Source organism: Contarinia nasturtii, unplaced genomic scaffold, assembly GCF_009176525.2.
Source record: "Contarinia nasturtii isolate CC-2019 unplaced genomic scaffold, AAFC_CNas_1.1 Cnas_scaffold_129, whole genome shotgun sequence".
Taxonomy (NCBI): Eukaryota; Metazoa; Arthropoda; class Insecta; order Diptera; family Cecidomyiidae; genus Contarinia; species Contarinia nasturtii.
In genome coordinates this window covers 11,139,790-11,167,538 of record NW_022197486.1, presented here as the reverse complement: position 1 = coordinate 11,167,538, position 27,749 = coordinate 11,139,790, and the positions used below count along the sequence as shown (strand labels likewise).

At 34.4% G+C, this 27,749-nt stretch overlaps 3 protein-coding genes across 6 annotated transcripts in view; 2 read left to right on the top strand and 1 right to left on the bottom strand.

Annotated features, from left to right (window-relative positions):
* Positions 1-27,749, bottom strand: part of LOC116345424 (protein slit) — a 312,643-nt gene that overhangs the window by 182,807 nt on the left and 102,087 nt on the right. For all 3 annotated transcript variants that reach the window (XM_031774763.1, XM_031774784.1, XM_031774773.1), the window contains one exon: positions 3,151-3,175. The gene's annotated coding sequence lies outside the window, so the exon portion shown is untranslated. The remainder of the gene's footprint in view (positions 1-3,150; positions 3,176-27,749) is intronic.
* On the top strand, positions 571-2,048 carry LOC116345457. 2 transcript variants are annotated; one of them, XM_031774863.1, is made up of 8 exons: positions 571-662; positions 785-835; positions 895-1,000; positions 1,131-1,260; positions 1,323-1,424; positions 1,504-1,596; positions 1,655-1,711; positions 1,772-2,048. In XM_031774863.1, exons 2-8 carry the CDS (start codon positions 794-796, stop codon positions 1,899-1,901), a joined length of 660 nt encoding a protein of 219 aa, XP_031630723.1. In that variant the 5' UTR covers positions 571-662; positions 785-793; the 3' UTR covers positions 1,902-2,048. The 2 variants fall into 2 exon arrangements, with proteins under 2 accessions (XP_031630723.1, XP_031630732.1); XM_031774872.1 differs by lacking the exon at positions 571-662 and having other exon boundaries at positions 700-835; positions 1,134-1,260.
* The window catches only part of LOC116349433 (juvenile hormone esterase-like), a 6,616-nt gene continuing 5,900 nt past the window's right edge, over positions 27,034-27,749 (top strand). Inside the window, exons 1-3 of the mRNA XM_031780847.1 lie at positions 27,034-27,231; positions 27,293-27,410; positions 27,512-27,532. Coding sequence (XP_031636707.1) covers positions 27,037-27,231; positions 27,293-27,410; positions 27,512-27,532 — 334 coding nt within the window. The 5' untranslated portion in view covers positions 27,034-27,036. The remainder of the gene's footprint in view (positions 27,232-27,292; positions 27,411-27,511; positions 27,533-27,749) is intronic.

Genomic DNA, 27,749 nt, shown 5'->3' with positions numbered 1-27,749 from the left:
ATCATTCAATGTATCGCATAAATGTATGCGATCCTGAACGCTTGTTTAAAAATAACAATAATTTCAATTTTTTTTCCATAGATTGAACAAGAATCTAATGTAAAAAGTAATACCAATGCGACACCCACCGTTAATATAGAAAAGGAAACTTATTGGGAATTGTAACATTTTGGTCCGCCATAACAGCATCTTCGTTTTGCTTCTCTGTGATTGGTCAAGTAAAACGAAGATGCTGTCATGGCGGACCAAAATGCTACAATGGAGACCAACTAAGTTTCTTTTTGCATTTTTACGGTAGGTGTCGCATTGTCATTACTATTTACATTGGATTCTTATTTAATCGATGAAACATTTTTTGTTGAAATTATTGTAATTTATAAACAAATTAATTTTTTTATAAAAAAAAAATTTTAATAAATTTTTTAATGAAAAATGTTAGAAAAATATTTTATGACATATTTTTTTCAACGATTCAATAATTATGAATGTGTATGCATTTTAAATGAAGAGCTTATATATTGTCAAGCCAAAAAAGTATTATTGTGAAATGACAGAGTGACATTTACATCAGCGCCGTATATCGAATTAATTTCGCTTGGCATAGGGGGAAATATTTTGACAGATAGTACTCGATCCTTTGGAAATATTCTAATATAAGAACCGTACGTATAAATATCGACTTCAATTAACATTTCGATCATTACATTTGTGAATCGCTCCTGAAAATAAGCTCAATTGTTTCAATTCGATTAAACTTTATTTGACAAATTTTATTGTTTGCAAGTAAAAAAAAATGAAGCTTTTGACTATACTTTGTGTGTTGGTCGTTGCATCGGTAAGTTATTTTATAGAAACGATTTTAACATTTGTCCGATAATTTCTTTGTTTACAAAGGTGCCCACAATCATGGCAGGAGGAGGTGAAAATAATAGTAAAAACAAACACAAAAAGAAATCAAAGTTTTTTGGACTCTTTACTAGAGGCAGTACCAGCAAAAGTGGTAAGGCAATTGGCTTTGAAAGTGAATATGAAATACTAGTTATGAATATAAGAAGCTTGTGATTTGGTTCATCATATAAAAAGGAAAAATGTGTTTCGTGAATAAAAATATTATCATTTTTCAATGCCAGTAGCGCTTCCCGATGTATGTCCAGAGCCTGCATTTTATCAGAAAATAAAGTTGCCTCATGTCTTCGCATCCCCTACAGAGCTGGAAATAGCCGAAGGAATAACACAATGTTTTCTGAATTTTGTGAAATCGTAAGTTAATCCGAATATCAATTTGATTATGCTATTAATGCTATTTGAACTCCATGATTTAGATGCTCTGCTAAGCCTGATATAGCTTTCTTAGAGCTCAGAGGAGCTGCTCAGGAGAATAAAAGTATTGTATTGAACAGAGGATTATTGCCTGGTGAATTCGAGTGAGATAATTCTCATTTTTTTCATCCAAACGAAGCTGATTCAATAGATTTTGTTTTTTTTTTATTATTTCACTGACAGTGATCTAAATAACATTTGCAACGAAATAAATGCACTTGGAGAATCGTTTGAAAGAGCCCATAACACCAAACAAGGCTATCAAGATTTTGAAAAGTAAGTTTTTCGTTTTGAAAGCAGATACCATTATTTAGTCGCTATTTGTTTTTTTCAGCGATAATTTGAGAATTCGAAGTTTTGTACGAACGTTGAAAAATCTCTACGATCAGTCGTAAGTTAAATCCTGCGTTGAATTATATTTTCAATGGGTAATGATTTCAAATTATCTCAGGTCCACTGATCCTGCGAAACAAAAAAGTATAAGTCTAGTTTGTTATGACCTGCACACACTTATGATTTATATGAAGGCACTTTTTAAAGAACCACCAAAAAGCATGCATAACTACTCATCGAGTTCTTAATGCCAGTGAAAATTTGAACCTTAGTTCATAATCCTTAAGTAAATTAATTTCAATAGATCCGTGTTGATGTAATGAATATGATTTATATCTTGGGAAGCTGAATAAATACTATGGAAATAAAAACAATGCTATTTTCAAAACTAAAAATGATTGTACTTCGCTAAAAAATACCTTCAAATTATTGAAATGTATACATTTTCAATGTATCCACGATATATTTCTATTATATCGCCAAATTGCGTCAAAGCAATCGAACGACGTGTCAAACAATGTGTCAAACAACGAATTTGGTATAATATCTAGTAAAAACGAGAAGCATGGCTTACACGAAAAGTTATAAGTATAAATACGGACTTTAATTTATTTGACAAAATGTGTGACTTCAAATTTTATTTTAATCTTGTTCAGTCACATAATAATTAAGCTTTTCGTCTTAATCGTCCAATAAATACGCCAATAAAATTGAAATTTTACACGTGGTTTCTACAACCAATCGGTAATTTTGCTCTAATTTGCTCCAGAATGTTAACAAGTTACAGCAAAGAAAACAGGACAAACCTCAACAAGACACTTATGGTTGAAGTTGGAGCGAAAGTGACATTGGAATCTACTGAGTAGATAAGGTCAAGTGAGTTACATAATTAATTTTAATTAAATGGTCACACTACACTATTCAATGTGTACTACTTTAAACTTTGAACTGTATAACAACTTGAAATTGCCGATCGAATGTGTAAAATTAGTATCATCGAATGTTTTATTCAGGGCACACTTGAATAATGTAATCTTAGTTATTGGCCAGTGGTGTTTGAACAAATCCTCATATGAAGACTCAAACTTTTCTTTTATAGATTCAATTTATTTTATAATGAAATCAGCGTATCCTAAAAGTCTTCAAATTTCAAATAAGTTATATACAGTTAAAAGAGAAACATTCAGATCCGAAATATCGACGGGAAAAATATTGAATTTTGTCAAAACAATAATGATGTAAACAATATTTGCGTTTCACTTGAGACTGATATTTCGGCGATGACTTGAAGCACTCAAGCTGTTAAAACAACAGCTGAGCAATGTTTTTCTCGCGATATAAAATTGATATATACGTGCAAAACAATGAACGAATCTATCGATTAAGCTCGTAAATATAAACATTTGCCTTAGTTTTGGATGTTATTATTCAGTAGCATTTTTTCATAATTTATTTATTTTATTCAATTTATCCCGCAATTTGGGAAAGAGTATGTACCTGCGTGTCAGCACAATGTGAAAACCTGTAAATAAAGAAAGATATACGTGATTAAATTATAATTCTTTTTAATTATTTTCATGAGAATAAGATGTTGTTAAAGGCATCGTTCAAAATAGGATGTGGTCCAAACAAGTTGGTTGCATAAACCACAACTAGGTGGCAAATGAAAATTGCATAGATAATTTCTAGTTACTTTTAAATAATATTTTTTTTTAATGTGTGCTTTACTAAACAATTGAATTGGCGTGTAAATTTGCAATAAAGCCGAAATGAATATTCATTTCGTTGTGTACACACCTGAAAATTGTTGTAAAGAAAAAATGTTTGCACTTCATATAGTTCCATGTTTATTTGTGTTTCGAAGTAGACTGCGTATTACGTTTTTATTACTTGGAAATTTTTGCGGCAAATTGGTAATGATATAAATCATTAAATATACGTTTAAAAAGCATTGACTACACCACTTTAATGTATGTTATCTCATTAAATAAAATTCGATAGTTTATGAGCATTTGATGGGTGCATTTGTGGGTCGTTGGAATGTTTTTCGCTTATTTATTTTTTTATCGATTGCGTTCAACTAGCCACCGTGTCAAGCTAACGTATGATTCTAATTGCATTTGACTTTAGTGCATGGTATTCATTGCTCGTTCAAATATTTAAATGTCTTATAACATTTTGATCATGATGAATAAAAATAAAAGTTGAACGAAACCAGTCATGTTCAAACATTCGAATTGATAAACACAATTGAATATATATCAAATGTTTGGTCTGTGTGCAATTTGAAAATTGTTGTTTACAATCGCATTGCTACAATATGTTGTATGTGTTGCACGCTTTCACCAAACAAAAATTGTTGAACTTTATCAAATGCCAATCCGAACTTTATCAATTCACTTTTTCTTTGTATACGATTGCATTGATGGTTGTTTATATTTTTGTCACTGCCACCGATCAATTCGGGGATAGTGCATTTCTTTCCATGACGAAAAGTGTCAATGCGAATCGGAAAATTTAGTCAATTTAAAAGTTCTCATGTATCAGTCATAAGGACAAATAACAAACAATAAAATCAACGCTAAAAAAAGAGAAGGTATGTGATCAAGTTGCATTTATTAAATTTAAAGTGAAAAAAATATATAACGAATTGTTCGCGTACAAGTTCCATATCCATATGGTCTCCATAGCACAAGCACATACACGCACACGCTGTGGAAGGCGAGAAAGAGTAAGAATGAAAAAGAATCAAAAACTCGAGCGCATCCAAAACTGAAAATGAAATCTATTCGAAAATAAATGCTTTTATTGTCAAAAACTTTTAAAATCCAATTTGAAATATGAACTTTGAGAAGTAAAGCATTCAAAAGTGTATAGAGTAGTGCACACGATGCGGTTGCAGCAAATACAAAACGACCAACAACATTTGATATTGTGCGATGCTCCCCACACGAATTTATATTGTTTGTTTAGCACCGAACACATACGCTAGCACACCAAACAATGAAGTTATTTCTTTTTAGAATTGTTTTTTTTTTTTTTTGGTGAAATATGCAGTGCACCAAAATGAAAGACAGAATGAAAAATATGTGTCGTTGCCATTGTCGTCTCCGTCTTCGTCGTGGCCTTTTTTTACGCTGACACGTAGAAAATACAACCATGAACCCTCGAATACGAATGGGAATACGCACACGGTAGCAAACGGAAAAGTGTTGTTGATAGTTTGGAATGTGTCATAAATATTGCTTTCTCGTGTTGCAACGATTGTATCATCATAGTTATGAAATGCAGTCAATTTTGTTGTGTGAATGCGCTTTTGTTGCAGTGATCGTTAGTGTTTGTTGTCATCATCGTCATCATCTTCTTCTCGGCCTGACGAAAGTTTAGCAAGACCACAAATTGTGTGAAATATGCACTTTTATCCGCAGCGAGGGAGTCACACTGCACTCAACAAATCTCAATCCCACTTGCCTTATTGGTCATTAATACGTTTTCCAGCGTCACCTTTTGCAATGTAATGTTTGAGTATGAACAATGATGAACGCTTTTGAATGGCCCTTCTCACATTCACATTTTCCATCGTCGTCGATGCTATCGGGCTCGGTGAGAAAATGAAAAATTACACTTTTGCACAAACTTAACGAAGTATTGATAAACGTTTTCGCACTTCGTTTCAACTACTATATTATCTGTTTGTAAATGTGCACTTTAATACAGCCACTTGTGTGCAACGTTTGCATTGACAGAAAACAAGATTGTAGTTGAACAATGAACATATCGAATGAGTGAATCACTGAGTGAAAAAGATAAAAAAAATAAGCAAAAAGAAGAAAGTAATAATAAAAAAGGAGAAGAATATGTACCGACAACTCTATTAGTTTTTCGTCGATGATTTTATCGGATTTTGTTGGAAGAAAAGCGCTTGTTCGACCTTCTGTGCGCGCACCAATATCATCATCGATAAAACATTTGATACGTGTGAGTATGTGTATGTGTGTGTGTGTTTAGTGTCAGAATCGAGATATATCGCATTTTTCGACATAAACTTTTTACTCATTTTGTCTTTTTTTCGATTTTATTTTCATTTTATTTCTCGTTCACATTCGCTTTTTAGTTTAACGAGTTATTTTTTGTCGTTCCGTCTTTAGTTATATGTGGATGATGTGTTTGTGTGTATGCATGAGATTGAGTGAAGCGCTCATAATTTGACTATCGTGTCGCTGAACATGCAAACGAAAGATGGTGTCTGATGATGATGATGGCGGTGGTGTTGTTGGTGCTCTCGAAAATCTAGGCAATTTCACGCTTGCTAGATTTTTTGAGCATAAAAATGCGTTATTGCTTGTTTGCAGTAATAATATAAATCGACACCTTTTAGTTATTCTCATGCACACATCAACGCCCATTCGCTTCCTTGCTGTAGTCTCTGAGCCTTGGTCTTTCCACACATCTCTGGATTATTTGTGTCGATGGAGCGTACATGTCGAATTAGTTCGATTCTTTTTTTATAATGTTTGTGTGTGTGTGTCTGGTGCCAGACATGCTGATTTCCACAAAGTACGAAAATCACGACCATCGTCTGTGTTGTTCAGTTGTTTGTCTGTGCCTTTATTTCAACATCTGTCGATGAAACAAGCGTTTTTACATTTAATGCAATTCTTTGATTTTTCCCGTTCACTATGATTCCAAACTATATACATTGCACATGTTTGGATGCTTATTTTCGGCATCAATTGGCTAGCTTGCTCTTGGACTTGAAAAACGAATATATATATTTTTCCAACTTTTTTTTTTGAAGGACACTTCCTATTCTCCCTTCCAATTTTTATTCTCCAATCTTTTCATTCCGGTTTTAATGTATTTTGGAGTTTGTCCCTCTTCATTTCAACTTCGTTTTCATATTTTTTTTCGTCTGCAATTCGGATCCATTGCCGTTTCCAATTGGCTAAAGTATTCATGCAGACATGGCCCGAGAAAACTATTTTCTTCCACACTAAATGGAAACGGATGTATAAAATCACCTTCGATGATTTCAAACGACACATACACATTTATACACAAGTTACATTTGCAAAGGATGATTTTAGATGTTGTTTATATTCATCGGGAGTTTGTACAATTTCTTCCGGGAATTCTCGATCAATTCGTCGTGGACACTTGAATGCAAGAAAGAGAACGGACTACAAAAGTTCAGTTGAATATAACAATTCTGGAAAAAGAATCGATTTTTTGTGTGAAAAATCACATTCAGTTGTTGCAATTTCAGTAGATTGCTAGTATAGATTGCACATCAGTACGACCATATTTCAACGCAACGAATCACAACTATTTAACTGGATTTAAGTTCATTCAACTGTTTCATTTGGCAATTATACATTTGGGGGAGACATTGAACAAGATAAGCGCACAAATTAAACTCAAATGAATGCATTTTACAAACTTTCGTTCGAGACAAACCGTTTTATGCCGCTTCTTTTTATTCTGTCTATCCATTTTCCATTGCAAACGATTCAAGTATAAAAGGCTATGAATATTGATTGGAAATTATTTTCCAGTTCATTTTATTTTTTTATTTCTAAATTAGAATTTCATTGTGTTCATTGCGATGAAAATTATCCGATTACATTTGAAACTAATAAAACAAAAGTTTCTAAAAATTACGATGCCATAATTCGTTAAAATGAATTTTGTTCAATGTATTGCCATGTTTATGCGCGTATTTCTTCTCGATCTTGCTCTTGGTGTTAACACACACCATAATTGCCTACATGTTGAACAAATCGTGCAACATGATGATAAATGCTTGCACAATAAGTGCAGCGAAAAAAAAAAATGTTCGAAAGATGAGAAAATGCAAGGGACGAAATAAAAGAGTATAGAGTGAGTTTGAAGAAGAAAAAAAAGAAACGACAACAACATCAACAGAAACTTATCTTAAATTGGACAAAGGATTTATCAACAAATACACACAGTTTAGTCGCGTTGTTCGTCCATAAATAACATATGTATTGATCGTGCATAAATCGCACGCTTTTGCACAAAACGTAGTATGATGCGCGCGAGAATGAGTGGGATGGTGGAACGTGTTGAAATATGTGTAAATAAATTTATTCGAAAATCAATTGCAAGCGCACTCTCCACTCTTTTGTTCGTGTTCGATGCCTTTTTAACAAGATTGGTTATTTCCCTGCTCTTTCACAATGCGCTCGCGTTTCGGATATATATGGATTTTAGTTTGTTGCATTAAATTTTCGACACTGTGCGATAATTTTTTGAAATAAAATTGACATAAAAGATTAAGTGGCTGGCGAATGAAGTATTGAGTGGACTTGAGAAAAAAAAAATTCAATTGAATTGGACGAGTGGCGACGACAATGAGCAGCACGGGGTTGAGAAACTGCAATAAATACCTTATAGTTTATAGATTAATATAAGAATCAAGGCACTTCAATCACAAGTGGACTATATAGATCATTCAACCACAAATTCCTCACGCTTTTTTCATCATCATCTTCTTCAAATTTATTTTACGTTTCCATTCAATTCTATTGATTTCTTTGGTGTTTATAAAAGTGTGCAAACTTTTATTTCATTCGATCGAACAAAAGTGACTGAAAAACTACTATATTCGATTTGAAAGATTGATTTGACCATTTCGATTCGGGCAAAACCTCTAATTCCATCTCATCGATAAATGCATTTTCGTGCGCGTTTCAAATTATTGCCGTCAATTCGAAATGAAAAAAAAAAAAAAAAAAAATGATATAAAAGGACGAAGCAACGCAAGAAAAAAAACTCAATCTCTAGAGTTAGTTTTACAAGCGAAGCATTTCATTTATTGCAAAACTATTTTAACTGTTATTTAATGATCCAAACGGAATGGTGAAAGTTATTATCAACCTCAGTTCAGTGTTCGGAATCTTTCTCCCACACTTGTGTGTGTGTGTGTATTACGATTTTATTATGGGGTTAAATTGCAAGAGACGCAAAAATCGATGAAACATGAACCAACCCCAATAGGTGCGAACGAAGTATATTCGTTTGTATGGTGGCTGGCTGGCATGCTTGTACGTTGGCTTGCGATTACGTTTTGCAAATAAATTGAATGGAACAAATTGATTTTCAAGGCGTCGATAATTTCTCTCCTACTCGTCGATTAGACATTGCAAATGCACACACAATGCAGACGCCGGGTATTGCACGAGAGTTGTTGTTTCTTCTTCATCATCATCTCTTCGTGTGCGCTCTATCGTTTACAAGTAATTTTTTCCCATTCGTTTCTGTGCAATTCGATTCAGTTCTATTTTTCTTATTTGACTTTTTTAGTGTTTTGTTTTGCTGATTCGATTTTTTTTCTGCTGTAGCTGCTGCTGTTGCAATCGATTCACTATCCCCCCCCTCCCCACCACCACCGACAATGGCACAAAATGACATGAGCATTAAATTTTAAATCGTTTCGTTATTGCCGTTCGTTTCAATTTTTTTGTGAGAGTGTGTGTGTGTGTGCGTTCTATGTGTTTTCATTTTTGCTCATTTCATTTCAAGTCGTCCGTCTGACTCAATTTCCGTGCACAAATCTCGTTTTTTCTCATTCTTTATTTTGACACACGAAGAAGATATATATGCGTTGGATTCATGTTTATATCACTGCTCTATGTGAGCGTGTGTGCCAGTATGTGCACCGGCATCAAATAGCAATGGCAAATGTGTGACTTTTATGAGGTCTTAAAACACATTAATTACGATTTTGCAATCTCCTCGTTTTAATCGTTCATTTTCTTGATTTTCCAGTATGAGAAATCTCATCTTGATATTTTTTGTGGGCTTTCATTTTTTCGCTTGCATGAGAACGCGAGCCGAAACTAATTTCAATGGCATTTGAAATTCACTCGCTTGTGTGCTATGCTGTGTTAAAACAACACACGTGAGTAAAAGGAAAAAAATGAGAGAAAAGATCCGAATTCCCAACGAACACTGTCGAATCTTTGGCGCAAAACCGTTTTCGCATAATTTAATTGCAAAACTTTGTGGCACTTTTGTCATAGTCGTGAATGCAACAGCAGCAGTGGCGGTAACATCGTCACTTCAACCGTTAGCCGGCTATAAGTACATTCTGCTTATCGACCGATACAATGGCATAGATGTTCTTATTTCGTGGCCATTGTTTATTAATTTTAATAGAAACTCACATTATAAAGTGCATCGATGCATGTCTTATTCAATTAGATGACTTTTGTTAGTTACCTTATGTGTATGCGTTGTATGCATGTCTGGGTGTTGAAGCATATTGGCCAAAGTTTTTGCATTGCAAATGCTATAAAACAACTTATACGGGTGTCATATGGCACATGCCAAACGGAACAATGTCTCTCGATGACGACTACAACGATGGCGGTGGTGAAGTAGCACCAGTTTTCTGGTAAACCACGCGCACCGTTGAATTTTAAATGCAGTATGCCAAACGATGCATTGATTAGCATCCCTTACAGTAATGAATGGCACAAACTGTCGTATATAAAACCGGCGACATAAAATTAGTTTTTCGAGAGCGAAAGAGCTGCGAAGGAAATCAATATTTTGTCACTTTCAACGGTGTACAATTTATGACACGAACGAAATAAATTTCAAATATTGACCCGGCCATCAATGCGCATTCATTTTAGTACAGGAAGGCAATGGGGATATTCGGTGAAATTCGGCCAATCTTGATTGGTGTGCGGTAACAAATGTTTCACTGTCCTATATTTCGATTTAAACTAATATTGTACAATGTATACAGTGTTTCAACTATGTGGTACTTTCTACCATAACTTCACTTTAATAAACATGTTCGTTTGTATGTGTATGTGCTTTTTTTCATTTTTATAATGTTCATCAAATGTAGAATAACCAACGTCGAGTTGAAAGTCGGTATCATTGATGCAATTTAAACATCGTCGGACGAGAGTTGCCAGTACAGTCGAGATAATCAATGTAACTTGGAGGAGATTATGTTTTGTTTGTACAGAAACTATAATACACACTGGCCACTAACAACGAAATGGAATCAGTTACCTTTTGCAGCAGCACTTTATATTTTTCATTGTGCCAGCACGTCGATGAGCATATATAGTGCAGCGTATATGTATTTTTTCTCTCTCTTTTTTTCTGCATTTTGTCTTCATTCTCTCCTTCAGTTGTGCTTTGAATTTTAAACGTTAATTTGATCAAGCAAACTATGCGCTTTGCATACAAAGTATGTAATGTTTGGATTGAATATGCGCTAAACGAAAATTTCATATGTGCTACACAGAGAGACAAAAAGAGATAAAGGTGTGTATAAAGAGTGCGCGCACGCACATACAGATACACATTGTTTAGTGCACACAAATTCCTGTTCGATATGATTACGAAGGAGTAAAAAAACACTAAACGAACCGTTTTTGTGTGTGTGTCGCTCTCTCAAATTTCGCTTAAATAATACGATTATTAAAATACACAAAACATTTTGTCGCCGAAGTGTATATAAATTTTAAAATACATGTACGCATCAACTGCTGCACCAATTTATTGGCTATGCTCATTCACTTACTATCCTCTTCTCAATTACACATCGTTCGCTCAAATGGTTTTGCTTTCGTTCGCTCGGCTCTTGTCAGATGATAATAATATTGCATGAGCCTAACGTAATTTAATGATGTGTGTATGTACTTGCTTGCATCGATGGGATAGTCTCGGCCCGTTTCGAGATGAAAAGTCTCCGACACAATGAAATATTTCGCAAACAATTTTAGTGTCTCTTCCTTTTTTTGGATGTTCTCTTACGCTGTCTCTTTCTCACAAACTCGCTCTCAATCAGTATAACGTTTCAAGATTATGATTTTCGCATAAACGCAAATGGGCCAGTAAGAGTGAAGGGAGCGACACATTCAAACGTTTAATATTATTTATGAGCCCGACATAAAACTCTCTTTCTTTCACTCGCTATCTATCTATCGGTGGTTTGAGAGAGGCCAGAAAACAAAAATAAACTGCATGGCAAAAACATTGTCAACGAAGAGAGCATTAAGCCTAGTTATACTCACAAAATATGCGAGTGCATTACATAAAACTAGCGCATACATCTATATATATAAATTTTGTAAAATGATAATGCTTGTTTATGACTTTAATCAAATAACCAGGATAATCTATTACAGGATTAAATTGCCATTTATTAATTTTTCTCGACGAAATGAGAGTTAAATGGTTGCCAAACGGCAAACGATAGACAGAGCTCTCTTTCTCTAGATAAATTCAGACGGAGAGTAGAGCAAAATGCACACAGACTGAACATAATTGCGTGAGTGTGCGCACCTATATTATCGAGACAAAAGTGCTTTTTATCATGGGTTTTACTTTAGTAAATAGCATTAAAATGGTAGGTGCGATGTGACTTTTGTGGTATTTGCGGGCTTTTTTACCTTTTTTTTTGCATGCAACTATCTCGCGCGCGAGCGTGACCACATTTGTTCACTCGCAGCCGGCACACCATTTTAGCGCATTTTCACTGTTGAGCTCGTTTCCTAATCACATTGACACTGAATTGCTAACACGTTTTCGATACAACAGCCGATACAACAACAGTTGATACATTTTCTTCATCACCACAATCGCAATTATTTTAACGTTATTTTTTTTTTATTCACATTATCCATTTTATTCGAGGTGTTTTCTATTTTTCTTCTTTTTTTTGTATTTTTGCAATCATTCTTCAACTTTTCGACACCCAAAGCCTTAACTCAATACATGGTACGTGAACTCACATATAAATATATCGTCGTCATCTGGCGAATCAATATATCCCATTTGTATATTTTTTTTCATAAAGTGGAATCGTGCTCATGTACCAAACAGATTTATGGCCATAATATCATGTATGTTGTATACATTATGTGAGATCGATTCATTGAGAGAGAGAGAGAGAAAGAGGAATCGAACATTTTCATGAAAATTATTCTCTTTGGCCTATTCTGTTCGATTGTTGTCTGTTCGATGTCAGTGTGTAGACTGTGGAAATGTGTGCTGAAATAAAAAGTCATTAAATAAAAGAGTTCGAGTTTTTTTTTTCACTGTTGATTGGTGCTGTTTGCGCGCGCCCTGTGTATGCTATGATGTCGATATGTTACGTTGCCTGTCATCGATATATTTAAAAAAAAAAACAGAACGACGCTGGTACTTTCACGATTAATATTCAATTTGTATACAGAGACGGGATAAGTGGGAAGCTTACCAGACATGGTACTCATTTAAAGCATAAAATTGCTCTTTTACTCGTTGGTTCTCTTTACCAAACAATAAAAACATACCAAACAAGTGATCAATTAGATTCAACAATTCTTTCGATAGAGATTCGACTCATGTGTTCATTACACATAACAAAAAATCAATCATTTTACGGTTTTTTTTCTTCCTGTTATTGGGCGCAGCCGAATACATTCTTTTAATACATATTTTGTGTTGGATTGAAATGAAAACGAGCCAACACAGACAATTCATTGTGCGATGAATTTTTGCGCGCACAATGAGCATTGACAGGTAATTGGGCTGGCGTTTATTTATTGTTATTACTGTTCTGAAGAAGTAAAAGACTGAACGAAAAAACAAACCACCGATTCGTATTGATCGATGAAATTGTTAACTGGATTAAATGTCATGCGTGCCTTTCATTTAGGCACACACCACGAAGACACACAGAGTGAAGAAAAAAAAATTAAATATATAATAGTTTCACGACAATGACTGTGTATAGTAAATCCAGCGATAATTGAAGTTGAAGAGAAGAGAAAAATAAAAAAAAAACTTAAGACGGGATTTCAGACGCCATTCGATGCTCATTTGTTTCACTTATGCGTTCAAGTTATCGTTTATAGATCGTGTTACAGATAATTACATAGGCATAATCTATTGTAATTGGCGTTAAATATGCCAAAGTAATCAGTATGAACTGATTGCGAAAATGGTATGAGCCGAAGTGAAAAAAAAAAACAAACAAACAAATGAAACAGGTCGACAGAATAAAACCAAAAGGTGAGACATCTCAAGTGAATAAAAAAGAGAAGAAAACAAAAATGATAAAAGAGTCGAGTGTCTTTTGCATAATGAGATCACGTTATCGTCAAAAAGCAATGAACATCAGTAAATAAGTGCATTTTTACGCTACGGGCGACCTGTTTAATGCGTGTGAACGTTAAAATTGATACTTAATACAAAATGAATATTTGTTTTCATTCATTCGGTTTTTCCGTCTCTATCGCGGCGACATGACGACAAAATCACAGATTTATTTCCAAGAATCATGCTTGTTTGTTCAACGAACGAAAAAGAGAAAAATAAACGTCAAAATAAAATTTGTCAATTTTTGGTGGTAAAACAGTGAATGAGCGAAGATGAAATGTTGCATTTGAATCACAGCCGGTTCGTTTTGTGTATATTTTGATTCATAAACCGACATGCGGTCCTCATCTTGTTATTGTCATACTGTGCGCTCATAATTTGTTTACGCCGTTCATTCTTCCGTTCGAAACATTTTAAACACATGAATTTCCTTCTCGTTGGATTTCGTTTGAAAAAAAAAGGCAAAAAAATGACAAATGCAATTATGATTATTACAATGAATATTTTTTTTTCACTAAATGAAATTATACACATTTCATTGTATCATTTTGTCATGTTGTCATCTGTTTCTTTGAGCTGCGGTCTAATCGCATTCTCCACTCAATGTCTGCGAATGTCGGTGTCGGTGTATGTGAGTATGTGTTTGTGTCCCCGGGAATATGGGATGCGTTGCCTGTCTCTCCATCAAATTGTCAAATTATGTCATATGTCTCTTGGGGAGTTTTTGGTTATTTGTTCGGTTTTATTTTTGAATTTCTTTGGCTTTTCCATCTCATTCACTCATTCATTCAATTGGACGCACTCACATTCATCATGTGGTGTACTAACCCGTTTCGCATCATATCATGTATTTTAGTTTAATATGACTTGGTAATAATGATTAGTGTCGTTTGTTACTTTCGTTTCTCTTTGCTCTTTTTATCATTCTCTCTCTCTCTCTCTCTCTCTCTCTCTCTCTCTCGTTTCATTCCGATGTGTCGTTGCTTACCGACTACATTCATCAAAAACCACATTCACAGCGGTTAAGTAGGCAACGACAAGATTATGAGTCCAAAAAACATATGTACATCAAACGTAGTTGTTTCTTTCTTCTTCTTTTCATTTTTAAAAACGATGATTGAACAAATTCTTCTCATTTTCGTTATGTTGTCGTTCGATTCAAAGGAAATCTGTGAAAGGGAAATGACAAACGAGAGTGCGGCACCGCATCAATTTGACGATTTTTTTTTTTTTCAAATGACACATTTTTTGTTCGGGACCAAACCAAAAGGAGCAAAAAGAAAAAAAAAACTACTTTCACTAAAGAATGATGTACCATGGACGTCATCTAACAACAAAGGAATTCACATCGGCATCTGCATAGACGTGTGTATGCGTCGCTGTGTGAGAAGACGACAATTCGAGAAACTGGACAAATGACGATGAAATGGTAATAAGAGGGACATTAAAAATGTGATTAAGTCAACCAACGCAGGCATTGCATTAAATGACAGGGTGATATAATTTATTGGCCTACGCAGTATTTAAAATGGAATAAAAAGAAATTCAAATTAATTTTCATGTGCGTCTCTCACGTGTCTCTAATTTTTATACTTGAGATTATTAATGTCGTTTGTATTCCATCATTTGTTTCGGTTCTTAATTTCAATGACCATTCATTTATCATTTTTCATATCGTTGAATCTCTCAAATACGCGCGAGTGTGTGTGTGTGTGAGTACGTATGCACAAAACATGCACAATACAATCGATCAACACATGTTGCAAACGATCCCATTTCCGATGAAATTAGTGTTTGTGTGTACAAGGGGGCGTTTTAAATTCAAGGTTTTTTACAAATTGCTATTCGATACACACATTCAAATTCATTCGTTCACTCATTGATGCTATAATATTGTGTGTCCAATTACAATTCGATTTGCTAAATTTGTGGTAATTAATTTGCCTATATATGCGTATGCGAAACGTTCAAATGCACAAAAATATTGCATAATCATGTTATATACATAATTCGATCTATATTATTCTTCAATGAATTATTTCTATTTCCCATTCTATTCATTTCTCTCTTTCGCACATCTTTTCGCTCATGCCACTGCATTCGAGCTGAGTGCAGAATTAGTTTTATTCTTTTGGTTTCTGTTTCTCTCAGTTTGGGTCGTTTATCTCATTTCCTCTCCTTGTTAGAAGTGGTGCATTTGGAGTTTGTGTTGAGCGGTAACATATCGTCCAATAACTTAATTGTTTCCGCATTTCGGACTGAACAATTGAAAATTGGCCGTGGTTCAAAAATTGTTCGGGCTCAATTTGACTTAATTACTGCACTGAATAACCACACTCGTTCAAGTAGCAGCAGCCGCAGCCGTAGCAGCTGTCCGAAAAATCACTTAAATGCATCTGGTACAAACAGTGACCGCAACACGCACACGCGCCTTTCGATGGCGACAATAATACACATTATCCAATAACAAAATTTTCTTCTTGCAAAGGATTTTCTTCGAAAACGAGTGAAAAAAAACAGACACAGAAAATGTGGGTCTACTACCGTTTACATTTTGTTCTCTGGCTAATTACTACGCGTCACCGCAAACGAGAGATAGAATTGAAGAAAATACACAAAAAAAAACTATACCGACGAACCGACGCATACGAAAACTAAATGACTAATGACTGATGACCATTGCGGCTTCTTTTGCTCGTTATAGGCATATCATTTTAAGTGCTCACTTGTTTCGAATTACACACTCTTTTTTTAAATACCGTTTTTGTTTCCTCGTGGATTTCGTAAACAACATGAAAAACACAAAAGCCGTCATTTGTACGAGGTCAGCGGCTAGAGTCGCGTCCAATCATCTATTTTTTTGTTGCTCTCTTCACTAGATGATACCGTAAACCGACTTAAATCGGAACCCGTGAAATGCTCTCGAAAAAAAACTATAGCATTAAATTTTGTAATTTAAATAAACTGTAAATGTATAATTAATGCTTTGCATCACTGTGTGCAGGAGGATTGTTTTTTTTTTCAGCGCTCGATGCTCGTGTTCGAGATAATTTGCTATATGATCTCTCTCTCTCTCTCACTCTCTCTGTTGGAATTTTATCAGTGCAAAGATCCAAACGCATTTCCAATGTTTTATTCATTGATCTTGAAAAATGTGCATTTTAATTCATTATCAATTCCATTTCGATTCGATTTGGTTGTGTTTGTCTGCATGCATATTGAATGAGGTTTCGATGCTCAAAAAACCGCTCGCAATTTAATTTATTTCTAATTCATTTCTTTGTTCTCTCTGAGTCTTCATTTGCGTGCATATGTTTATCTGTCCCGATGCATCGTTCATTAAGATAAGAAGTGCTTCGATTCGTTACTCTACAACTATTTTCCTTTTTATTTTCTGGTTTCGCCTTCGCTTAAAACTTCGTGTCTGCAGATGTAAATTCGATTCGATAGCGAAAGAGAGTGTGTGTGTGTGTGTATCCCACTTTTCATACCGTGTACAATGCACACGTAAATGAAAAACGATAAAGGAATGATGCTCCCAATGCGTTAATGGTGTTAATGGTTGTCTAAAAAATTAGCATTTAACATCTCATGCCACTGCACTATCTTTTTCTCTTTTTTTCACTCTTTCTTGCTTGCGTGCACAGACACATCGCTCATGCCGAAACGAAAACTCGAATGAAGTCTGCCGATCGAAAATTGAGGATTTTTCCACCGTGTGAATTCTTCGTTAACGAATTCCCTGAGCACAACGCATTTAAATAAATGCAATTGCAAAAATCGGTCGAGATTTTTTGTTTAGTCTTTTTTCTCTTTACGAATCATTCCGTAATAAATATTAAAATGCATTTTCACGTTGGCGTTTGTTGATTGCGTCCGATGTAGAACAAAAAAAAATCGTTTAATGCAAATTTTGGTCGCTTCGATTCGATTTATTGGGCTATATCAAAGTTATGGAACACAACCACAACAAGAACAACACCAAAATTATGGGCAGTGGGCGTTTGTATTTGTATGTCCGTGGTTGGTTCGAACGGCAAAGTGCCAACAGCCAAATTAATACTTTTTCGCATAATATGCGATCACATCTAATTCGATTTGCTTTCATTTAAGCGGCCAGAAAGGGAGACAGAGAATGACGACAATGCAAAACGATTGAACGACAACAACCCTCGACCAAAAACCATGCCAACTAAGTCTCAACATACACAGAAACTTTTAATGACTTTGAATTTTCTTTGCGTGCCGTTCGGAGAAAGAGAGTTAAAGGGGGTATTACCATTGAATGAGAGACTTAATATAAAAAATCATTCGCATAACGATAAGTTCAACACCAAAAGAGACTCTTTATGCATACATATATCCTCTGTCGATGAAACGAATCGAGTATATTACATTGTTGACGCCGGTAAAAGTTTATGGCTATTTTATCGCTTATGATTAATTCATTTTCCTGTTTTTTTTTTGTGTCGAATTTCTCATTTTGTTCGATATTTGTTGTTGAGGCGCATTTTATTTCATTTTCATATCTCATTTTCTATTCAATCCATTCGAGAAGTAATATAAAACGAAGACTTCACTCAATTCTATTTATCGTTTTAACGTGTTTTGTTATTTTCCGGTTGTTATATACTTTGACTTGCAAACATTTTCGTTCTTTTTTTATTTGCGATAATTGTTCAATAGCAAAAATGTTTTAATGCATTGGAATTGTTTTGCTCGACAACAAAGATTTTTCACAATGATTCAATTTATATTCTTCTTCATTTTCGTTTTTCAACATTTTCCGCCGATTCATATGCTCTTGGGTTTACATTGTCGCATTGACGAACGCTTGCCAAAATTGGTGGTTCATTTGCTACGGGCGCACAGCGTCATAAAATGGACTGTTGCTGCTGCTTAATTAAATCCATAAAAATAAGTAGCACTTTTCAAAGTTTTGTTAGAGTTTTTTAGGTGGTGATTATAAAAAATGAAAATTACATGCTATATACACAGGTACACACATACACACGGGACTGTCGTTCGGACACAATGTCGAAAAATACACACAGCCGCTGTGGCTATTAAGAATTAAAACAAGAACTTCCACGTGCATAACTGAATAAACGGATTTTCAGAAGAATGGAATGCCATGAATAAATTATTGGAAATAGGCGAACACAATTGAGTGCAAACGAAACGAAAACTAACAGCGAACGCAAGCGCTTTATTCTTTTCGTCGATGTGTGCATGTTGAGCCGTCGCCTTGAAGATTTAAAATATCGAAGGCACGAAAGAACAGCCAAGAAAGAGAGAGAGAGAGAGAGAGAGAGAGAGAGAGAGAGAGAGAGAGAGAGAGAGAGAGAAAGGAAATGAGCGAATGAGAGAAACAACTTTTTTTCGTTTGTAAAATTGCAAGAAAGGATGGACTGAAAAATACCGAACATAAAATAGCACACGCTAATCGTTACAATTTACATAATTAGGCGAATTGCAACAAATTAATATTTTCATTTTGAACGATGTCGACGCAAAACGGCACTGAATTTAAATGAAACATTCTAACATGCCATTGAACATGCATACAACGTATCTCTTGGCCTGGGCAACAAAATCGAAGACGATTTTCTTAAGCAAATGTCTTACAAGCAAGCATCATATTAAATATGCATTCCAAAAAAGCGAATATTCCGGCTTAGTTCCATCTCAGTTGACGAACCAATCGATAAAAAATATCGTATGCGTTCAACTGGCCGCTTGAAAAATTGATTGTTTTTCCTTCGTTCATGACACAATGACGAAATCTACCACACAAAACTGTATACGATATTAATTTACAAAAAAATCCGCTTCAGCAATTTGTATATGCAATCAAAATTAGTCTGATTATAAATTACTTGAATACTGTGCACAGCACCTCAATTTTCAGTTGGCAAAAATTAGCATAAATGGTATCAAATTTCAGCATTTTTTCGTTAATGAATGATGTTTATCAATTAGTTGAATTTTTTTTAATGAAATGTTGGTATTCTCATTTGTTTTTATGGGAAACGAGAATCATCTTGATTTCCAGTATTTCAAACGATGATATTTTTGAAAATTTTCGTCTATTCTAGAAAACATTTGCTTCAATATATCAATGTAAACGAAATATATAAGAATGAGATTTCTACCATTAGTAGCAAATTCCAAATGTTTTGGGACAAAAGAAAGTGAAACCTGCTTTGTAAATTGGCAAACAAAAAATATTCTGCAATTGCAAAGGAAACCCAATTTGTAAGCAAAACACAACAAACGAAGAAAAAAAGTTACCCGATTTGGTAGAACATAAATGGGATTATATTTCGTGTGTTTTATATAATAATATCAGTTTTGCATGAAAATCCGTTTCAAAAATCAACAATTGAAAATCATCAAAAGATTTAGTGTTTGGCATCACTTTAAATCCATACTGATGATGGTTCTTGAGCATTATTTTTAAAGTGCTACTATGAGCTCTCCCTCCCATCTCTCTCTCTTTTCTCGTCGTATTTTCACTTGAGCACATACTTGAGAGAGCAAGAGACTCTTTTACCTTCAGCATAAATCACACGAGCATCCCACTTTGTTTTCTCTTTGCAATTTATTTTCAGAAAGCGTATGCACGTTTTTTTGTTCTCCTTTCGCACTGGTATGCGTGCATTGTTTCAATGGATGTGTGTGTAATTCGTCTCATCATCATAAAAATGCGATATCCAATGAAGAATATCTGGGTATAATAAGTGATGTTGTGTCGAAACCCATTTGAAAATGCAATCAGTCTTATGTAAATGATGGATTTTAGTTGCACATTGTGTCAATGAAAAGTATAAATCGAATGTTTGAGCTGCATTTGAAAGAACGAGAACAAAAAAAAGACGTGTGTTCACTTTCTCTCGCAATCTCATTCTTTTTTCGATTGTTCTTTGTTCAGCGCTCATTATTAATTGATTCTTTAAGTGAACGAAACAAAAAAACAAATGATTTTCGGCAGAGAGCGCGTGTGTTGCAAAGAGCTTACACGTGCGTACTCAACGCAGCAGCAAAAAAAACTGTGGTCTCGTTTGCATTTTGGGCGAATTTAAATGTTATGCCCATACATGATGTGGTTGAGACGCATTCTAACGACGTACATAAATGGGTATCTTTAAATCACAGTCAAGGATTTGAAATGCAAAAGTTCGAGCGACTGATTGAGTGTGGTTGAGAAAAATAAATGGCAACGCATGAACGCATTGAGTAAATAACAACGGACGGACTTAAATTTACACACATAGATATCAACCCAATCCGTTTTATTACATTTGAATATCAAATTGGTGAACACGATTTTGGTCGGCCATTTCAAAAAATTGCTTCTCGTGTTCACATTTTATTTTGCAAAAGTTTTATTATTTGTGGTTACAGCGGTTTTCAGACTGAGCACATATTTTCCATTCAAATGGTATAACATTGGCGCATCCATTTAACAGAAATGAAAATGAAAGTAAACGCAATCCAATCAAGTCCGAATGTGAAAAATTAGTTGAAGCGTCAATTTATTGTGATATGATGCATAAATAAACCGCACATACAATAGAACTACAGCATCAAACTAACTCGTGTTGTAAAACAAATGTTAAAGGGTGCTTGATGCCCACACGCACACACAATTCCAATTCAAACAATGTAAATGACAAATGGTAGCTACAATTCCCCAATTTTGATTTGTCAATTAGCATGAGTGTCTATGTCTCCCTGTATGTGTTTTTTAATGCGACAGAAAAACCCCATCTGTACATTTGTGTTTTTGGACTTCATTGAATTTGACAATGATCTCGAACGACTGATGGCCGGTTTTCCGCACTTAACTATATACTGGTTGTTTGTTGTGGTCGCCAATTGATTTTTTTTTTGCCAAAGTTTTTAGATGAGTGTTGGTGAAGCGAACTCTGGTGACCACTCTCTGCTTTTACAGTGTCTTTTTTTAATGGAGACATTGTCTTTTTTTTTCATTGGAATAATTCCATCAAAAACGGCTTGTTTTTTAAATTAATTTTATGATAATTGAGATCATTTTGCAGTGATTCTTTGCTCATGCAAATTGCGTTGATAAAAAAAATTGAAGTACATTCACGAGAGATGCTTCTCATTCTCCAAAGTGCTGGTAATTGGTTTTCTTTTTAATTTATTCATATTATGATTGCTGTGTCTCTTGTTTCAGATTTAATTTAAAAGCACAATTGATGCAATTTTAAAGCAGCTGAAACGATACTCAAAAATATAATTCATCCAACATCATTACATTTTTCTCATTAATTCGAAAATGACAAAAAAAAAAATGGCCAATAACAAGTGTAGATTTTAAAACTAAAACATATTACATGTATAACATGCATTAGTGTGTCTCGTGTTGGCCACAAACGATTGCACTTTGTCAGCGCACAGCACGAATATCTGAGCCGAAACGTGTTTAATTTTTGTTGCATTTTGATGCGAGACATTCTTTTAGCACTGACTCTCTGAAATCTCTTAACTGTGCCGGAAAAACGACGAAGATGAAGATGACGACGAATAAAATAAAAAAATACACAGACAACTAATGCATAATTGGTATAATAAGCGCAAAAAATCTCACACTCAGTCAGTACAGTGTGTGCAAGCTCAACAGCATTTCAGCGAGTTAATAAAAAATTAATAAGTTAATAACCAGCATGGAATGATAGCGAGATATTCCCACTTCTTTAGGAGTATACAGAGTAAGTGTTCTTGCATCATCACACGGTTCTGTTGCGTTGACGTGTGCACTCCTCAACGAAAAAAAAAATGATGCCGATTTTCTCTCTTTCTCTTTCTCATTACACATCTTATGCACTTGAAGCACTCTTTTTTTTCATATAATCGTAATAAATTTTTAGCGAAAATTTATTTCGCTGCAAATGGGCACTTAATGCATACTCGAAGAGTGGAAATGGAGAGTAGAAGAGAGAAGGAGGAGGAGAAAAAAAAGGTTGAGCGGCCAAGATGAAATTATCGCACGTCAATGTCGTGTCGGACAAATACAAACCAAAGCTGCAAAAATATGATTTCAATTTACTACACTTAAGGTGACTATCAGGAGGAGCGTTTTTTCTTTCAGTGCCGGCGCAGCGTGCGGCGTTTTTTTTTTTTCATTCGTCTTTTGCAAAATGCAGAGAAAAAACAGCGTAGAAATTAGATGCAGCTCACGGGAGAAGAGTTGATTACACATTTTATACAAAGTGCGCGGGATAAAGTATAGAGAGAGGGAGAGAGAGAGAGAAAACAAAATGATTAAACCCGTTTCTCTTTATTTATTTTTCATTCAATTAAGATTCTTTTGATATGTAAGACATGACAGACCATGCGATTGATTCGAAACCAACGAGCAAATATTTATTATTAACATAAATGCACATGAATTGCCTATTGGAACCAAAGTAACAACAAATTGTAGAAAATTACTTTTAGACACATATTACGAGCCGTACTACACGAATTCATCATCAGATATAGTGGTTTTCTTTCTGTTTGGGATAAAGGCACGCCTCATACTCGTCCACTTTGGAAAAAATGCGTTTAAATGAATTAATATAAACGGTAAACATGTATTTGCATCATCGAATGCGTTCTCTCTAGCTTAACAAGTAAATTTATATTTTCTAAATGTAAGCACGACTTGTAACGAATTGTATAGTCAAACGTATGATAACTTCCACACCTTTGATTTTCGGGAATGTCATGGCTTAATTAAAATTCGTATAAAAATGACTCCTTTACAACATAACAGATAATTACAACGTGTTAATATTGACACAATACTAAATAAAATGATGAGCAATACATTTTCGTTTTTCTAACATTCAAAATTGAATACTTCTTACTTAAAATTTGCCATATCATTCGAAAAAATGACTACATTTGAATGCTGACAATACATGAATAACTTACAAAACAAAGAACAACCGAATTGAGTTTGCTGTCATGCTGTTTGCAAAGAAAAGATGAATTATTTTTGCGCTGAACAAATGACTTCATCTTGATTGTTTGTATTTTACAGAGATGCATGTCGACAAACCGACTTTCAAATCATAACAACTATACAAGTCGAGATGCGGATTCTTAACGGTTAGAATGAGTATCACTTCGGCTCTGGGCATCAGTGAGTCTATGATTATCAATAAATGCCATATTTGGTCATAACATCCCAAACTATCCGTGACATTTGCGTATCCTTTCATATTTATCTTGTGTATGTGTGTATATAGCTAAATGTTTTATGAATACGGTGTTTATTTGCATACAGTGCGCTACATGGTAATTCGGTCTAATGTGATTATGAACTCACTCACTCATTACACGGCCGAGTCAATGCACATCAATTCATCTTTGGGCTTGGGTGAAAATTATATGTTGTGCGTCGTCTTCATTATTGTTGCTGTTTTCTTCTCTCTTTTTTTGTGTATGTTTCGTTTAAAATGACTTGATGTTTGATTTTGTCGGGCGTGTTGTATTTCCTTCTTCATCGTTGTCGTGGTTGTCGGGTTGCTTATGCTGTTGTCCAATTGATTTAATGCGGCAACCGACGACATGAACTCGCCATTCACTTGCCACACAATAGAAAACGAACGGAATGACTTGCCTGACCAAAATGAATGGATTATGCGAAAAGCATGTTATCGGGTCGAAATGCCAACTTTGCTGATTTTTTTTAGTAAATAAAACAAAATAAGAGGTGAAGATGAAATTAAAAAAAAAAACTCTTTTCGTCCGACCTCTTTGAGTTGTTTTTGAGAGTGGTAAAAATGCATTTCACATTTGGCGCGACGGTAAATGGATTCACGAGTTTTGTGATTATGTGTGAAATGAATATTTCAAAGAGATCAAAGCGTTGTGGATTTTAATTATCCCACGTAAAAAATACAATTTTTTTCTGTTGGTATTTTTACTCTATCGACGAGAGATTTCTCTTGAAATTGAATCCATGTGCGACGCCAATTAGTGTACACACAAATACTGTGTTTGGATAATACTTTTTTTTTCATATCCTTCTCGTGGTCAAACCAAATGCTAATCCATAAAATGTCGTGTCATTGAACGCAATTTTTTGTGCGTTTGCTGCTAACCGCACTTTTTATCCATATGTGTGGCGCTGTGACGGTCTAAGCTTTTGTTTAGAGTGCATTGATGTAAATTGAAATGTATGACACAACGCCATTAATGCTTTTTAATAAATTGTAATTGTGGTGAGATGTTTTTTTTTTGGTTTGGCGTTGCATTTTTGCGTTGTGTTTGTGATTTTTTTATGACTTTTTGATATTGTTGAATAACATTTTCATTGCGGATTTCTTCCTTTATATATAATATGGTGTATACATTTTAATTGAGTCCACATTTTACATTCAGCCACAGCACTCACTTTCACCGCATGAATATTCATTCAAAGGATATATGGATATAATAAGCAATAGTACCTTACTCTATAGTTCAGTAATTTTTGGTGTAGGGCGGCGCCACCGTATGTACATAGAAATTTACATTTAAACTAACGCCATCTAACGTGTTTGATAATTTTTTTCCCCAAAAAAGTGGCACTATAACCCGTATTTGATAATAAGCGACAGATTGTTTTGAAAGCTCATCGAATGAGAGTGAAAGAGAGAGAGAAAGAAAGAGAAAAAAAGCATCCAAAGCTTATAACGGACGTAACCAAATAAAAATCGGCTTTATTTTTATCGAAACGATGTGCAGTGGTACACTGATTTCACAAAATGGACTGTGTGTTTGCTCTCATTCATTATTGACGATGATGATGGCAAATTATTTGTGGCTATTTAATTGCCACTCTCTCTCTCTCACTCTCAAAATAATTCTTTGTGTTGATGTGATGTTGCAAAAAGATACACTCCACCGCACGCTGCCACTTTCTGATTTATGAATCCATAAATAGCATAAAAGCATTCTATTCTCTTTTTTTATTATGGTCCAGTAAATAGCTCACACATTAATGTATACATGACAAACATTTCATTGTAGCTGACCAATTAACACAAGCTCAGTTTTATCACACACTACAGATATTTCTTTTAACTTCTCTCACAAAGATTTGGAAATAATTTTTCAGGCCGTTCGTTTGCTTTATGAAGGATGAACCTGCAAAAGATGGCCATTACGATAGATCGGTATCATGAATTCTTGTGCATGTTGGTGATTATTTTAAATGAATATCTAATTTACGCACATTTCAGGCCAATTCAAGAGTGTAACCTTGTGATTCATATTTGCTCTTCTTGTAGCTAGCCACGTGAAACGTTCTGCCCAACTAAACCCATTACTACTTTTAATATACACATTTTATAGCGGGCGCATGGTTGACGTTTTGTACATGATTTCAGCATTATCACACGTACTATATACATGAAACGCTTGATCACTTTTATTACAGATATTCATTTATTAAAAAAAAAAAAAAAATTGGTTTAGTTTAAAACGTGCACTTGCAATTTACGTTGTGATATTAAAAATGTTTTGAATTCTACTGTAATTCCTACTTGGGTATTTACAAGTTCCGATTAAAACCAATCAAGACTTGAAAATGAGAAAAGTCTACGAAAATGTCGTAGTTTGAAACTACAAGTTTTATTTGTGAATTATTAAAGTTAGACACAATTCAAATGACCCAGTAACCGTCCAAATTTATTTTGACCAAGATTCAAAAACCCAAATTATAAATGACATCCATGTACGGAACCTTTACTATTTCGATTCAACTATCAAGTATATAAAACCGAGATTCGTGTAAATATTTGATTTAAATACATCTTAATTAAGTGTATTAATTTATGTTTACTCTCAAAACAAATTCAATATAATAAGACATTTGTAAATAATTTCTCGGATAAAATTTGTACAAATTTGGTTTTCGTCATTCTTTTTTCTTGTTTATTTTTCTACGAGAGAGCATTTCATTAAACACAAAATCCGGATACATCTGTGGCTTTAAATGGTTTTTGCACATATATATTAACTCTATCTTTTTCTAATTTATATTTGTATTCTATCTGTTTATCAAATTGTTTGAAACTCGCAACTGTCTAAATAATGACCATATTACACTCGTTACGTAAGGTATTTATCCGATTCAAAAGAGTCGGTGTAGGTGTTATATAAGGTGGCCAATTTAAATTGACTTGTTCAGTTATTGAAGTGACAGTCTTCAAAACACGGGTTTTCATCCTCAAATTTTACTTTATGCCTTTCAAAATGTTAAATTTAATGTTTTTATGGCAGTTCATTGCCATTGTAAGTTGTGATTATTTAAAAGTGAATACATGTAGCGGTCCAATTGTTGGCGTTCCGCAAAAGACATTTGTCAATAAAGTTCCTTATATTTCGTTCAAGGGCATTCCCTATGCCCAACCGCCGATTGGAAAGCTAAGATTTCGGGTAAAGTGAATAAAACTAATGAATAAAGTAAAGTGGATTTGAAGGTTTTGATTTCGAATAGGTGCCCCGTCCGGTGAGACAATGGTCTGAACCTCTTGTGACAACAAATGAGTATCGGCAATCCTGTCTTGTAATTGCATCCTCCTCTTTTCCTGGACTTAAATCGAATCAGAGCGAAGGTTCAGTCATTTTATATGAAACAATTAAATATACTTCTAATGTAATAGGAATGATTTAACAAAAACATAACATTGAACTTTATTATTTATTGATTTTTCAGATTGCCTTTACCTCAATATCAGTAATGTGCGAAGGGGGGGGGGGGGTTAACCCCCCCATGTGATTTGGATGAGAAAAATTTTTTCGCGAAAATTATTCGAATTTGCTAGGGTTTTTCACGAAAAAAGTGAAGACCTTTTTTTTTTTAGCTCTTCACTTTGTTTGGCTGAGAAAATTCTTCCGATTTGCTAGGGATTTTCGCCTCAAGAAGTGACTTCCAAAAAAAAAAAAAAAAAAAA

Bases quoted from the DNA above. Each gene is read 5' to 3' on its own strand.
- LOC116345457 (XM_031774863.1), top strand. From the start codon at position 794: ATGAAGCTTTTGACTATACTTTGTGTGTTGGTCGTTGCATCG. The intron at 1,425-1,503 runs GTGAGATAATTC...TTTCACTGACAG, and splicing joins TTATTGCCTGGTGAATTCGA to TGATCTAAATAACATTTGCA. The intron at 1,597-1,654 runs GTAAGTTTTTCG...TGTTTTTTTCAG, and splicing joins GGCTATCAAGATTTTGAAAA to CGATAATTTGAGAATTCGAA.